We start from the raw sequence: 16,305 nt of genomic DNA on the forward strand, positions 1-16,305 counted from the left end.
AACAGTTCCGCACCTGATAAGAGGGACACCGGGATTTTTAACATTACTCCAGTGTCTGTCCTATCAAGCACGGCTCTGTCCATAAATTTACATCTTTGACTTCGGACTTTTTAAACAAACCTTATTCTACTGACCAACAACTTCGTGATATTGCAACAATACAGACAAAATAAATATACATAGATACTAAGAGTTCCCTTTGTCACATATGGCATCCCAATTTCAGTCTACACAGAACTATTCTTATATTATAATATAGGTGTATTAACATTTTTGGTAACCCAAATATAATGTTTTGGGGGGAGGGTGCAAATACATATTTTACAGCTTCTTAAACAACTCAGTTCACCCACTTATGCCTTGAAGAATGGCAAATCAGTAAGCTGACACACTTTGCTACGTTCATTATTAATGTCATATGGAAATGTCTTCGGGGTAACTCATATTCAAGAAAGAAAATCTTCACAGCACAAAAGTGCCCGGTAATAATAATATGTATTGTTACCTGTGTTCAATCATCTACTAAATAACTAAAAAATATGTATTTGAATTACAGCATCACAGTACATATTTTATATCATGACATTTGCTGTAAATAATTCATTAGAGCCCAGGAATAATCATATCCATAATTACAATACTAGAAAAAAGGCGTTTATTACACTTCATAAAAATTGCCTTTAGTTCTGAAAGGATTGAACAATGCTGTTACCAACATCTTTGGGCACTTACCCAATGACACCACACTGAGGTAACAAAAGTCATGGGATTGTTTTATTCATATATAGGGATGGTAGTAGTATCGCGTACACAAGGTATAAAAGGGAGTGCCGTCATTTGTACTTAGGCGATTCATGTGAAAAGGTTTCTGACATGATTAAAGCCATACATCAGGAATTAACAGACTTTGAACATGGAACGGTAGTTGGAGCTAAACATGTGGGACATTCCATTTTGGAAATCATTAGGGAATTCAACATTCCGAGAGCCACAATGTCAATAGTGTGCCAAGAACACCAAATTTCAGGCATCATCTCTCACCACAGACAAATCAGTGGCTGACGGCCTCCACATAACGAATGAGAGTAGAAGCATTTGTATGGAGTTGTCAGTGCCAACAGACAAGCAACACTGCATGAAATAACTGCAGAAATCAATGTGAGAGATATGATCAACATATCCATTCACATAGTGCATTGAAGTTTGGCATTGACGGGCTATGGTAGCAGACAACCCATGCGAGTGCCTTTGCTAACAGCACATCATCACTTGCAGCGCCTCTCCTGGGCTTGTTATCATATCGGTTGGACCCTAGATGAATGGAAAACCATGGCCAGGTCAGATGAGTCCCAATTTCAGTTGATAAGAGCTATGGTAAGGTTTGAGTGTCTGCAGACCCCATGAAGCCACAGGCCAGAGTTGTCCAGAAAGCACTGTGCAAGATGGTGATTGCTCCATTTGGTGTGGGTTGTTTTTACAAGGAATGGACTGGGACCTCTGGTCCAACTGAACTGTTCACTGACTGGAAATGTTTATGTACGGCTATTTGGCCATGTTCCCAGGAAAGAACATTATGTCACTGGACAACAACTGTTGGCGATTGGGTTCAAGAACATTGCGGACAATTTGAGCGAATGATTTAGCCACCCAGATCACCAAAAATTAACCCCATCAGACACTTATGGGACAAAATCAAGAGGTCAATTCGTGCACAAAATTATGCACTGTCAACACTTTCGTGATTATGAATGGTTATAGAGGGAGCATGGCTCAATATTTCTGCAGGGAACTTCCAATGAGTTGTTGAGTCCATGTTGTGTCAAGTTGCTGTTCTATGCCAAACAAAAGGAGGTCGAACATGATATCAGGAGGTACCCCATGACTTTTGTCACCTCAGTGTAAATGGCTGAAAAAGTTCCTTCTGCGCAGCTCCTTCTAATGCATAGAATAATTTTTATTTAGAATCTTGTAGCTTATTCAATGAAAAATTTTCCATATGTATTTTTGTTATTAAACTAAATATTGTTTTCTGTTATGTTAAGTCACCTGTAAATGATCAGCCTACAGTTTTATTTAAATAATCAGTGAAATTAACATTCTGTTAACTAACTTGTTCCATTTCATGATAATATATTGTGTAGTGACCCACAGGACACAATTCATGATATTAACCAGAATAATAGAACTGTTCTCTAAATGACAGGTTGGAAAATTATTTATATTATTTTATGCTCATTTCTTTTCATGTAGGTTCAGTTTTGTGAAAAAGTTTGTCTGGAAAAGATCCTCAATATCCATGCTATTTTAAAAAATGCTTGTATGCAGAAGTACACCTGAACAGCTGTTGGAAGCATTTTTCTATCATACTATATGTAATTTTCCATTTTTTCTGATGCAAAGCATTCAACTGAACATATGTGCAAAGTTTATTAGTTCTATTATTTATATAAGCACACTGAAGCACCAAATAAAAAATTTTCAGTGGATGGTATTTGAACCCGAGGCTCCTGCTCACTAGGCAAATGTGCTGACCACTGCACAGACCATCCTAGTCCACCTTCCTCCTCAATCTGTGCCTCAGTCCTCTAGGTATTCTCCCCTGAACTTGAACAGCATTGCAGAGGGCCTACAGTTGCAATGGAATAACACCTAAGCATCATCAAACGAAACAAGGAATCCTACCTGAAACCCAGGCAGTGCTGATCCGAGTTTAGGATGGAGTGGGAATTAGATTTAGAAAGGAGGTGTGCTAGGATAGTCGATGTAGTTTTGTGAGATTTTTATTAGTTTCATTTGTATTAGTTTGTTAAATAGGTTGCATCTTCTTAATTGGTATCCTCTGATGATATGCCAGAACATGACCTCCTCCACACACATTTATAAGCTTGTGTCTTCTTGGATTATATTCGGTGCATGCCTAACAAAATGGCAACTCTATTCCATGATACTTATACACTCAATGAACAGATAACAGAATTTCATATTGGTTATCATAAGTTTGTTAGGAAAGTCACCAATTTTATGGAATACTTGGTTCAAAACAAATCTGCTTTAGTTTGCATTTAAGAAAATAGTGTCCTGTTATACTCAGAAAAGAGGACAAGTTTAATTATCTTGTCAATGAAAAGGTCAGATTAATCGCTGCTGGGGAATAAATCAGCATGTCCTTTTTCAGAGGAGCCATTCTTGTTTTCATTTCACTTGATTGAGGAACCCGAGGGAAATATAAATTTGTAATTATTCCGCAAAGAGCAGTCAAATCACTTTACTTCAGCATACATTATAAACAGTAAATCTTGTTTTTGTAATGCCATTAAATAATTTTGTTTAAAGGGGCTCGATTTAAATACTGATAACATGATTTCAACCTTTTTTTTACTGTCAAATACCATAAAATACTTGAAAAAGGTCTGCAAAAAGGGAAAAATTTTTGTTCAACACGCTGCAAGTGACAAGGTTATTAGAGATGGAGCATACGTTTGTATTAGAGAAGGATGGCGAAAGAAGTTGGCCATGCCTTTTCAAAGAAGACAACCAGAATTTGCCTTAAGTGATTGAGGTAAATCACGGAAAACCTAAATTTGGTTTGCCAGATGGAGGTTTGAACCTTTGGTCTTCCCAATTACTGACAGTAAGCAGCAATCAAATACTAATGGAAAATCCAGGATGGAATGTAACAATATTATGAAAAGGAAAGACTCACCACCATATATCAGAGATGATGAGACACAGATAGGCAAAAAAAAAAAGACTGACTCCCTACTGCGAGTACCAGACAACATAGTACATTTGTGTGAGAGCTGTACATGAGTGTGTGTGTTTTGTCTACACGTGACGAAGGATATAATCCCACAGCTAAAAATGTCTAGCAGTCTTTTTTCAATATGCATGTCTGCCATTCTATGCCTCGTCTACATAGTGAATAGCAATCTATCCTTTTCATGAAGTTGAAGTTGATGATGTGTTGTCCTGCACTACCCTTACTATGTACAAAACAGGCGGAACTCCAGAATTTTGAAGTGTTTATCCAGTGTTAGAAAACTATGTCTTCAACAAGAACCAGGGCAATAGCTTATTAGTTTGGAATGTCGTAAATGAAATTACTGCCATATCCATCTGGTACAAAATAATCATGCCATGAAAGAAGATGTCACAGGTGAGTAAAGTGTTATACCTACGTTTTAAGACAGTGCCTTAACTTAAAAACATGAGATTTCCCAGCTTGATACTGTTGAAGAATAAGCCTGTTTTGACGTCTACAATTTTTTAAAAACATGTTAATTAGGAAAGGATTTTAGTAAATGTTTGGACAGGAATCAACAGTAACTGTTTGAACAGCCATTCATTTTACTTCCACGACTACATGGACGGACTATAGTGGTTAACAGTTAATGCTCAAATATATTGTTTATAATAGAGGGAAATATTCCACGTGGGAAAAATATATCTAAAAAGAAAGATGATGAAACTTACCAAACAAAAGCGCTGGCAGGTCGATAGACACACAAACAAACACAAACATACACACAAAATTCTAGCTTTCGCAACCAATGGTTGCCTCGTCAGGAAAGAGGGAAGGAGAAGGAAAGACAAAAGGATATGGGTTTTAAGGGAGAGGGTAAGGAGTCATTCCAATCCCGGGAGCGGAAAGACTTACCTTAGGGGGAAAAAAGGACAGGTATACACTCGCACACACACACACACATATCCATCCACACATACACAGACACAAGCAGACATTTGTAAAGGCCTTTACAAATGTCTGCTTGTGTCTGTGTATGTGTGGATGGATATGTGTGTGTGTGTGCGAGTGTATACCTGTCCTTTTTTCCCCCTAAGGTAAGTCTTTCCGCTCCCGGGATTGGAATGACTCCTTACCCTCTCCCTTAAAACCCATATCCTTTTGTCTTTCCTTCTCCTTCCCTCTTTCCTGACGAGGCAACCATTGGTTGCGAAAGCTAGAATTTTGTGTGTATGTTTGTGTTTGTTTGTGTGTCTATCGACCTGCCAGCGCTTTTGTTTGGTAAGTTTCATCAAATATATTGTTTGTTTGATACATCAGTTTTGACACTCATGTCATTCTCATTAGCCCATGTAACTCTTAGGCGATAGCAGTGTGACATAATATGGACTATTCAGAATGATGTAAGTGTCGAAACTGATATAGCTGACAAAAAAAAAAAAAAAAAAAAAAAAAAAAAAAAAAAAAAAAAAAAAAAAAAAAAAAAAAAAAAAAAAATGCGAGCATTGACTGTTAACCTGATGAGATGATGAGGTCCCATACTCCAAGGAGCATAGGGGACGATGCGTGAGACCCGCACTGTCAACTAGGCAAGGTCCTAGCGGAAGCGTTTTGCCATTGCCTTCCTCCGACCGTATTGGGGATGAATGATGATGATGATGATGATGATGATGAAGACGACAAAACAACACCCAGTCATCTCAAGGCAGGGAAAATCCCTGACCCCACCAGGACATTAGCAGATTTTAATTATTTTACTTTGCGGGCTAAAAGAGTCTTAATTCAGGCATGCGCAGCCATCATCATAACAACACCAGAGAAAAATGCAGCAGTGGGCTGCGTCTCATCTTCCAAGGAACCATAACCGGAGTCAGGCGGTTCGGCATGTGGCTGCCCTCATCACCAGCAACAACGATGCTCCCTTGGAACGGGTGAATCCTTCCCTACAACCAGTGAGCCAATAAATGATGCAAGAGGCAGATACCAACCACGGCGCGCTCAAAGCGCACAAGGAACCAGCAGGTCTTGTCCATGGACGGGGGAGCAATGGAGTGGGAACGTGACAGACAAAAACTGAAGTTATCATAACAGTAGTAGGTATAGATTTGGTAGTAGGTGCAGTTTTTATTCATAGTAGAAATAGTTTGTTTAACAATTATTACTAGTAATAGTTGAAATAATTATGGTGATAGGACATAGTATTGTGTAGTATAAAATTAAGTGTTAATGTACATCGCAAAATTTCTCTAAGAATCAATACAGCAGTGTTTATATTATATGTAAAAGGCTATAAAGGAATGTAATAAAATAAATGAAATAAATAAATCAGATAATTTTCTGATGTATTCCTCCGGAATACACTTGCAGTCTTCCACAAACTCTTAGCGTACTTTGTATACTTTCGATAGTCATCATGGATGAAAATCTAAAATGGAACATTAATAAATATACCTAAACTTGGTAAATAGGCTAATCACAGTTGAAAATGATCATCATCTAGGAGAAATATCCACTGAAGATGTCCTCTATTTTCCAGCAAATATAAATCCACGGAATCTTTATTTTCCTAGCACCACTGAAATCATTAACTGCACGCGCAAAGTTAAAAGAGAGATCCACGTTGTTGACTGTTAACCTCTGAAGTCAAATTTAGTGTGCTGACTGTTGCTCTAGACCAACAATATGGCAGATGTGAATATATGGACAGAATTATCCGCAAGTTTTGTAACCCATATTGCTGTATGATGTTCCTCTCCACAAATGCTGAAGGATTTTTGTATCAAATAAATAGTACACTGGCACCTTGCACTCTGGCAGTCAGGTGGCACTTGACTAAAATGTTCACGTGCAGCAGGATAGAGTGCAGTGATCCCTGAGAGTTGCATCCCAAATCATCCAAATTAATAATGTCCGAACAATGTTGTATTCAAATCAAGATAGCATTTACCAAACACCAGTTAGTAACCATAAAATGCTGGTCACAATCAATCTTAAGGTAATAGAAAAATACTGCAGCAGAACAAAAATTTTGGAGAGGGTTGTAAATCATTTCTTCAATGTCCACTTCATATGTTTTTGGATTATTCTCTCTTTCAGCATGCACTTCGTAGCACTTCTGGATTATTGCCTGGTGAAAAAGGTTCTGATGAAATAAAAGTGTCCTAATTTACTTTCAATTTTCTGTTTCATCAGCCTTTTCATTTACAGTTATTCCTCTACTTCACAGAATAAAAGTTCACCCTTGTTGTTTGTATATAAGGGAAATTCAGGTTCATGATTGCAGGTTGCCACATACTAACAACACTGCGTCACACAAACTGCCAGTGAGTCTATATGTGGATTTAAGACTTCTATCCTCAAAAACTCCTAATTCACCCTAAACTAATCTGGAATGCTAATAAATAGGTCACACACCTGTAAATGCCCATAATGCAGTCATCTATTTTATTTTCAAATGACATATTACAACATAACATTATCATGGATATGGTCTTTGAAACAACAACTGTATTTACTAAAACATAAATGTAAAAATTGCACTCTCTGTAAGTACATTTTATTCCATCGAAACTTCCCTAAGATTCCCAGTTGAAATTGCAAATTTCTATATAAACTGAAGTTTGTTGAGTAACAGCAAGCACTTCTGAACTAGCACATACTGGGAAAAGACCTGCAGTGTACCCACATCACTTATCCAAAGTTCATCTGAAAATATAAATCCAAAACAGGATTTTTTTCTTTATTGTTCAGAAAATAATATTTAGCAGCATGACTTCCTATAAATTTTACAGAAAAAATTTAGATTTTGCATAATTTTATCATTCATGTTGAGTTAGATATAATACAGAAGAATACACCATGTGCAGTAATTACTATACCATATCTGCAAATAGAGACTTGTAATATTTTTTATAGCAAACATTAATATAGATTAGAATTTCAGGGTGCACTGATAGTGAATTTTGCGACTGTTTTATCTTTGGCTAGGATATGAAAGAGGCAAAATAAAGCATTAGTTTATTCTCTAAAGTGTAGAGTATACCCTCACAGGAACAAGAATTGCTGTGTACTGTAAAATTAATAGACGATAATGAGGATGGATGAAGTTTCAAAATGAGCACTCATTGGGCTATAGCCACTGTTGACACAAAGCACTACAAGAAGAATCTAGGCGAAGTGTTAGTTTCTGTTTAAATCGGTACGGGGGAAAGAGACCTACAAAACCAGCATGTTGAACTACAGGGTGTATCAAAAAGAATCATCTGATTTTTTTAAAGAATCATAACTATTATGTTATTTGAGGTATATGCATGAACAAAATACTGTTGGCAAGAGCAAACTCTCGAGTTTTACATGGTTTCCACTACACTGCCATCTGGAAGTGCAGGAATTTTTAAATCGAAGGATTACTGAATGTTGGATCAGAAGTATTACTGAACGTTGGATCAGTCACACTGGACCAACTGTTTCAGCCTTACATTACTGGCCTCCAAGATCACCGGACCTGACTGTATGTGACTATTTCTTGTGCGGGCTTATAAACGACTGTTTATGTGCCTCCATTACCAACAAGAATGAATGAACTGAGACGTCGCATATCAGTAGCTGTGGAAGCTGTAATTCAAGACATGCTCATTGCAGTGCGGGAACAATTTGAATACCGCATTGACATATGCCATGCATCTCAAGGGGGGCATATTGAACACCTATGAAAAGGTATGAAAAATATTTTTTGAGTTTCCTGTTCATCAAAAAAACGTGCCAAACCAGATGATTCTTTTTGATACATACTGTATATTAATTTGTATAAAAATAATTAAAAACTAACTTTGCTTTTGTGTGGACAAAGAGATCCCAACTACATCACAACTACTCAGTGGAAAACAGTCCTGGCTGCTCAGTAACCCATAGCACTCAGGAAAACTCCGAGGATGGATAACACACCAGCCGCAACTGAACAACCGATATTATAACGAGTCAGAGCATTGTTTTGACTTTCCTTAGGCAATAATTCCTCTCCTAAAGACAATCTCATGGAGTGATTTGGAAGTAAATGGCTGAATGCGTCTGTTTTAGTAAACCACCAGTTACAATCCCCACCGATTCTTTCACACTAGTGTCTCTTTTAGACTCCCCGTTACATCCAGATAAAGTCAGTTCCCCCCAATCCTAACTTTTCCAGAAAAACCACTAAGCTTCATCGCATCAAAGCTGTAACCTCATTTTATTTAATGTTGTCTCTGTTCTGTTGCTGTAGCTAAGATTTCTCTCTTTTTTTCATGAACATATCCTCAGTTGACAAAATGTAAAGTAATGACAAGTACAGGGTGTTTCAAAAAGGACTTTGAAAGTTCTTATAAATTAATTCATAGTACATACAGAGTTGATTGTAGTGTCAATTTGTAAGGAATACATCAAGTTTTGTCTCCCATAGTTCACTAGTGTCAAATCGCACCGTAAGGAATGCTAGAGGCCGTTGGGTGAAAGATGGCTGCTTTCACTGGACTCGAGCGTACTAGCTGTTTGTTTTGGTTTGAAGAATCGATGTCGGTGACAACTACTCAGCATAATTTCCATGCCAAGAACACTAAAGATCCTCCTCGTAGGCCTATAATTTATGAGTGGCATAAATGTTTTTTAGAAACAGGGTGCTTGGTAAGACATAGGAAATCATCAGGTCGTCCAAGCACATCTAATGACGTCGTTGAGCCAAAGAGACAACGACCCTACGAAATTGACCTGGCGTGCATCTTGAGAACTGCAAATCCCACATATGGCTGTTTGGCGTATTGAGAAACCGTTTTCATTTGAAACCGTACAGATTGATGCTCGTACAAGCAATAAAAGACACTAATAAAATTCTGTATGGGGATGTGAAATCGATTACACGACAATGAACATTTCATGGACAAAATCATCTTTTCGGATGAGCTGACTTTTCACTTAAGTGAAGGTTAATATACACAACTGTACGATTTGGAGCAGTGAAAATCCACATCAAACATTGCAACATGTTCATGATAGCTCTAAACAGAATGTTTTTTGTGCACTGAGCAAGAAAAAAGTGTACGGCCGCTATTTTTTTTCTGTGAGAGAACCATCAGTAGGATACTGTACCTGGATATGTTACAACAATTCTTGATACAACAGACTGATGAGGATGACCCAGAATGAAATTTTTACTTCATGCAAGATGCTGCACCACCCCACTGCCGGGCTGACGTATGGGATTTTCTCAGTGACCGCTTTCCAGGTCAATGGATTGGCCGTGATGCACCAATTGCATGGCCCAAATGTTCTCCAGATGTGACACAATTATTTTTTTATGGAGATTCATCAAGGATATCGTGTTTGTACCTCCTGTGCCAGCTTCTCTACCTGAACTTACAGCAAGAATGTACGCTGCCACTGAGCAAGTTACACCTGTAATGCTACAGCAAGTTTGGGAAGAAATTGACTTCCAATGGGATGTGTGCAAGATAATCAGCATCTTAAGTTTAAGGTAAAAAAAAAAAAAAAAACACCTTGATGTGTTTCCCTTCAAAATAACACTAAACACAGCTCTATACCTTCTTTCAATAAATTTATATGAATTTTTAAAGTTGTAAAGTCCTTTTTTAAACACTTTGTACAATAACATCTGAAACTTCCAGGCAGATCAAAAAAGTATGTGCCAGACCAAGACTTGGATTTGGATCCTTGATTTTTTCTCGCAATGCTCTTACCAACAGAGCTATACACGCATAACTCATGTCCTGCCCTCACACCTTCACTTCCACCAGTTACACCTGGGTCGTTCAGCTGATCACAGTTGCCAGGAAAACACAAGGTCCTGAGTTCAAGTTCCAGCCCAGCATGTACTTTTAATGTGCCTTGAATTAAGGCTATGTTAAATAAAATAAGGTTACATTTTTGATCTGATGAATCATAGTGTTTTTTTCTGGAAAACTTAAGATTCTTGTGCAAATTGATTCTATCTGGATAGGACAGGGACCCTTTTACATATTATCACAAGTTGAAACTTAAATAAGGGCTGCATCAGATGCTTCAGTATCAATAAAGAGATTCTCTCAGGACTGCAGCGTATCAAATTCATCTTATCTTAAAGACCATCTAATAGATTTAATTTTCTGATAAAATCACATGATTTTCCCTACACAAGGCTCCTAAAACCAGGGCATTATAATCATTATTGTTATCATTAAAGCTGCAGTTATGTTACGCCAACATTTCGTTGAAATCATAGCATTGTGTACAGCTGAGACCTAGCAAATTATTGAAATGGGAGGCAATTGCGCCCTACCTATGTTCCAATAGAGTTCAGTATGTACTTGGAATTCTCTGCTTACACAACATTATACGACTATGCAATATCTTCTGATGTGAACACCTTTTAACACAGTAGCTGTAGCCAAAATGTATATGCAACCATGATTATAATTATCAAATACAATTTGAGGTCTTTCTTCAAAAGAATAAACTGAAACGACATTCAGCACAAAAATTATTTATAACAACACATTTACGAATATTTACTGACATGTGGCTCATGGCTACACATGAAAAATAAACAAAAAATATGAGCAAACAATAAAAACTTACAGCTGAATCACAGTTGAAATCATCTGGATGAACAATTTTTCCATTTACAGTGGATAAACACACACTGATAACACCAACAACTTGTCAAATCATAGACACGCACAAACACATTTTGCATTCAGATACATGCTATTCACAACACATGCACTGACTAAGGAAATGCGGTTCCAAAATCAACCAAATACGAAATAATACCAGTGATCAGAAACACTGAATTTATCTGAACAATTAAGCTGCCAAAGTTATGAACTCAAGGAAAGAAAACTGTGTGCTCCTCGTTTTAGAAATAATTTCAGTTACTGAATTATAAGCTTGTCTTATATATGTGGAAATGCTACAAATACATTATGCAACTTTCTTGACAATAAATCAAATAAAAACCTAACAATAGTTTGCGATAGGAAGTACAAATTACTTAATTCATTTGCCTACAATACCCACTGAGTGGACAGAGTAACTGCCAAAAATAATGCATAGTGCACAACATCTAGTACATTATTTTTCTGGTGGGTATGTTTTGTTTATTTCATTTCAGGGAAAAATTGTTTATTTCATTTCAGGAAAAATTAAAATGAAGTCACAAAAATTCTGACATCGATGTCAAAGTAAAATATAAGTTAAAGATCTAATTTCTTGCGACACACATACGTAAAAAACTCCTACACTTAATCATTGGGGAAAAAAAGCACCACAACAGACAGTCTGGAAAATCAGGACCAATGTGGTGCACAATAACTGTAAGTTGTTCCTTTCATTTAAACTTAAAGGTTTCTATAGACCAAGAAAACATTATTTATTCAATTTCAAAAATTTACATTTTAAGTGAATTTCATAATTTTCCGATACAAAACAATTACAGAAAATAAAAATAAAAATAAAGTGTCATGCATGATCCAGATTCAAAGCATATTTTGCAGTCAAATGAGTATTTAAAATGTTTGCAAATACCTAATACCACAAAAGGTCCACAGAGAGTTAAACACATGGAGCAACTGTATACACACTAAACACTTACAGAGAAGGGAAAAAAAAATCATGAGTATTACCAGTTGTAAGCTCTATATAATGATGAGTCAATGAAAATAAATATACAAAGAAAAATGAAATGGAATGCATGGTACCATTCTGACTATATACATAGATACACAATAAAAGCACTACAATGTAAAATCTTATGCAGTATACATCCATAAACAGTGTATCACTTATTTTCTTAATCGTATCTCCATAATTACTGCTTCTTCATATTTTTACATAATCAGATTCCGGAGAGAGATCCCAAGGCATTCTGAATAAATTTGTAGGCAGCTGTGTGCAATGACTTGATCTGAAGTCTATCATGTACTTCGATGCCTGTCAATATTACAAAATACATTAATGCATACCAATACAAACATCAGAAACAATTAGGACATAAAAATAGATAATATGTATCAGTGACATTCTTTAATTATTTCAGAACTGACACTTGGTTGTTTTCCATTATATTTACTCATACTAACTCTATTGAAGACTTGTTATTGTTTGTCCCGTGTGAGGCACAATGGCAGCATCAGTTAGCAAGTACATTTGAATCACAGCAAAAATTTAGAGAAGCATAAGGTTCTCATTAATTCATTAATAACCACATTTATCCAGCTACGTAGACCAGAGGCATTTATTTTCAAGGGGGCAGGGAGGGGATGACGGAAAGGAAAAGCAGCTTGGTGAGAAAGGAAAGAGGGAGATGCTGGAGTGGTGGAAGATGGGTAGGGGTAGGGGTAGGTGTGTGTGTGTGTGTGTGGGGGGGGGGGGGGGGGGGAGGGAGAGAGAGAGAGAGAGAGAGAGAGAGAGAGAGAGAGAGAGAGAGAGAGAGAGAGTCCATGAAAATTTGAACAAATACTTACAAGAAACAATGTCATTTGTATTTTCAGGTCCTTTGCAAACTCTTCACCAAGAAGCATTGGATATGAAGTAGAGCTCTCTGCTATGTAAGAAAGTAATACTGAAGTGCAGAGACTCTCATCGACGGCATGTTTGTTCCACAACTGAGCTACAAAAAATAAAGAAAAGCTTCTTTTTAGTACACAGAAAAAGAAATGATACAGTGCTGGACATTTTCTCATACTGAGCAATTCACTATCAATGTTAAAAATACAATTTCAGTCATAAACCAATAAGTTTAGCCTTGCAGCTTACTATAACCTTGTACGTAATACAGGGATACGCACAGCAACACCAAGCTGCCGGCACACTATGCTTCGAATATTACACCAATAGCATCTGCACGGGCCAGCCACAGCCACCAGACGCCAGCCATCTGCAGCAAGCCGCATGACTTGTGCTTACTGCACGACATCTACCACGCCATCTACTAGACACCCCCCCCCCCCCCCTTACAAGTGCAGAGCTGCAGGCACTTTTTCTATATGTTCTCAACTGTTGTTCACTTTTATGCAGAAGAAGAATAAACTTTGGTTCACTGTGGCCATACTGTTGTTTGTGTCTTACATTAGGACCCAGTTGTCAACAGGTGTGATGTTTACTTCATGTGCTTAGTCTCCTGGTTGTTCCTTTGGTTCTTCTTGCCTTGGAGGCAGTGCTAAAATCTCTCCTCGAGCAGTATCAGGCTTTATGGCTACTATCATGAACCTGACGGTGACAGGGATTACACAGGCTCCCATGCTGTTGGCTTACCACTGCCCTTTAACCCTTACAACGATGCAGCTGAAGACTGGGAAGCCTATGAGAAGAAACTTCAGCAACACTTTCTTGTCTTTGGTATCACTGATGCAAACGTGTAATATTTGTTCCTTTCTCGAATTCCTCCTCAGATCTAACAGTCATGCCAGTTAGTCCTGCTCCAGGAAACTGCACCACTTCCATTCAAATAAATGTGTATGTTGTTGTCAAATTATCACCATAAACACACGCATGTCACTGCAGCACATGTAGGATTCTATTGCTGTTATAAACAACCCCCCAAGTTCTACAGGGCTTGAGTAATCAAAACTCGACAGTCTCAATCACAAATGTCAGTTGGTTACCAATGCTCATCATGACTCATATGCCAATTCCATGGTCAGTGTTGCCATAATTCAGCTGGCTACTGACAAGGAGGTGTGTCAACATGCACTACACTGCAACTGTCCATCTTTGGCGGAGGTGTTAAATACTGCCCAATTTTTCGAGGCATCTCATGCTGCAGGTGACCAGAATGAAGTTTGGTGTCACATGGCTGCAATCGCTCCTGTTCCTGGATGTCAGGCATCAATTAGTTCAGGAGGGGAGGGGGGCAAGGACAATGTGGCAGCCATACAACCGCGGCTTCCGTGCCACACTGGTCAGTGATGTGCCAAACGATAACAGCAAAAAATGCCACAGCAATGGCAGTGCTCCACACTCCCATCTTGACCATACAGTTTCGTGCAACATGGCAAGATCACATGCCCTAAGTGCTGGGTGAGTCGCAACAACTATAGGCAGATACGACACTAAATGACAAGACATGGATGTTAATTGTGTCTCTCTCTAGTGCTTACGAATCATAACAAACTGTCCATCACTCACACTTTGATCAAGTGCTCAGACTACAAGTGGTTACAGACTTACGTGGATTTGGGCCCTCCGGCATTGCCTCCATTTACTTTGTTGTTTGGCGAGTTACAACAAGCGCACATTCATTCCTTCAATTTTCTAATAGTATATTATGCGGACTGCAAATTAGTTTGGTTTGGATGCTTTCAATGCTTATGGTTTTTTTCCTTTTCAGATACGATGCCAGATCCCTTACTAGCAGTTATATCCTGAGTTCTTGTCTCTCTTTTCAGATTGGTTAGGTACCGTCACTAATTTTGTGGCCCACATTACCCTGAAAGCTACAACTGGCCATGTTCTCTTCACGTGTGCCGTATTTCAGTGGCCTTGTGTGATCAAGTGAAAGCAGAACTGGGCAGGCTTACGCAGTTTGAGGTCATGTAGTCTATCACATTAAATGAGTGGTCTAACCCCCTCATGATTGTGAAAAAGCCAACTTGTCAGCTTCACCTCTCTGGTGACTTTAAAGTTCCCATTAAAGCTGAATCCATGCCTGACATCTACTCTTTGCCCCATTCAGACAACTTATTGGCTAAACTCCCAGGGGCACAGTTTTTCCCCAAAACTGATTTATCTGAAACCTATTTGCATGTTCCATTGGATGAGGAGTCTAAAAGACTCCTTGTGGTTAACACACCCTTCAGGCTGTACCAATATCGGTGCCTCCCACTCAGTGTGGCTAATGCCTTGACAATTTTTCAGCATTTTCCGGAACAATTGACAATGTTCCGGGATGCATCAACTATCTCAATGACATCATTGTGATGGACGCCTTCACAGAAGAGCATTTACATAACTGCACCTTCTTGTTCACAGTCTCACATACTGCAGCGCTGAAATGAAACTCGGCCAAGTCATCCTTTTCTTTCAGCCATCCATTGTGTATTTGCAGTTTCTCGAGATGGTGTTAAGCCTTTATGCCAAAGCCCTTACATCATCATGTCACCACAGTCACGGCTCTGCCTCGATCTACAAATGTCGAAGACCTCCATGCATTTTTTGCTGAAACTGCTCACTATCACAAATTTATTCTGGGCACGTCCACATTGGCCCATTCCCTCCACAAGTTGCTCCACAAGAATGTTCCTTTCCAGTGGCTACCAGCCTGCAAGTGTGAGTTAGACTTTTGAAATCTAAATTACATTCTGCTCCTTGTTTGGCTACTTTCCAATCCAGGCCACCCCACCTGGTTTTGGCTAACACACCTTCCAGTATGGACTTGGGGCCATTCTCACACATCGACGTGAGGTTGGTTCCAATAGCTTATGCAGCAAAAATCCTCAAAATCTGGCCAGCAGTGCTACTCCCAACTTGTAGATCCAAGTTCCATCTCATTACTGACCACAAGCCTTTGGCTTCATTGTTCAATCCTTCTGCTTCATTCC

The 16,305-nt window shown here is 38.3% G+C and overlaps 1 protein-coding gene across 1 annotated transcript in view; it reads right to left on the reverse strand.

The window, feature by feature from the left end:
* Positions 1-12,386: 12,386 nt before the first annotated feature.
* Positions 12,387-16,305, reverse strand: part of LOC124612428 (phosphatidylserine lipase ABHD16A) — a 157,305-nt gene continuing 153,386 nt past the window's right edge. Inside the window, exons 11-12 of the mRNA XM_047140634.1 lie at positions 13,231-13,376; positions 12,387-12,697 (exon numbers count right to left, since the gene is read on the reverse strand). Coding sequence (XP_046996590.1) covers positions 12,587-12,697; positions 13,231-13,376 — 257 coding nt within the window. The 3' untranslated portion in view covers positions 12,387-12,586. The remainder of the gene's footprint in view (positions 12,698-13,230; positions 13,377-16,305) is intronic.

Source organism: Schistocerca americana, chromosome 4 (assembly GCF_021461395.2).
Source record: "Schistocerca americana isolate TAMUIC-IGC-003095 chromosome 4, iqSchAmer2.1, whole genome shotgun sequence".
In the NCBI taxonomy this organism is placed as follows: Eukaryota; Metazoa; Arthropoda; class Insecta; order Orthoptera; family Acrididae; genus Schistocerca; species Schistocerca americana.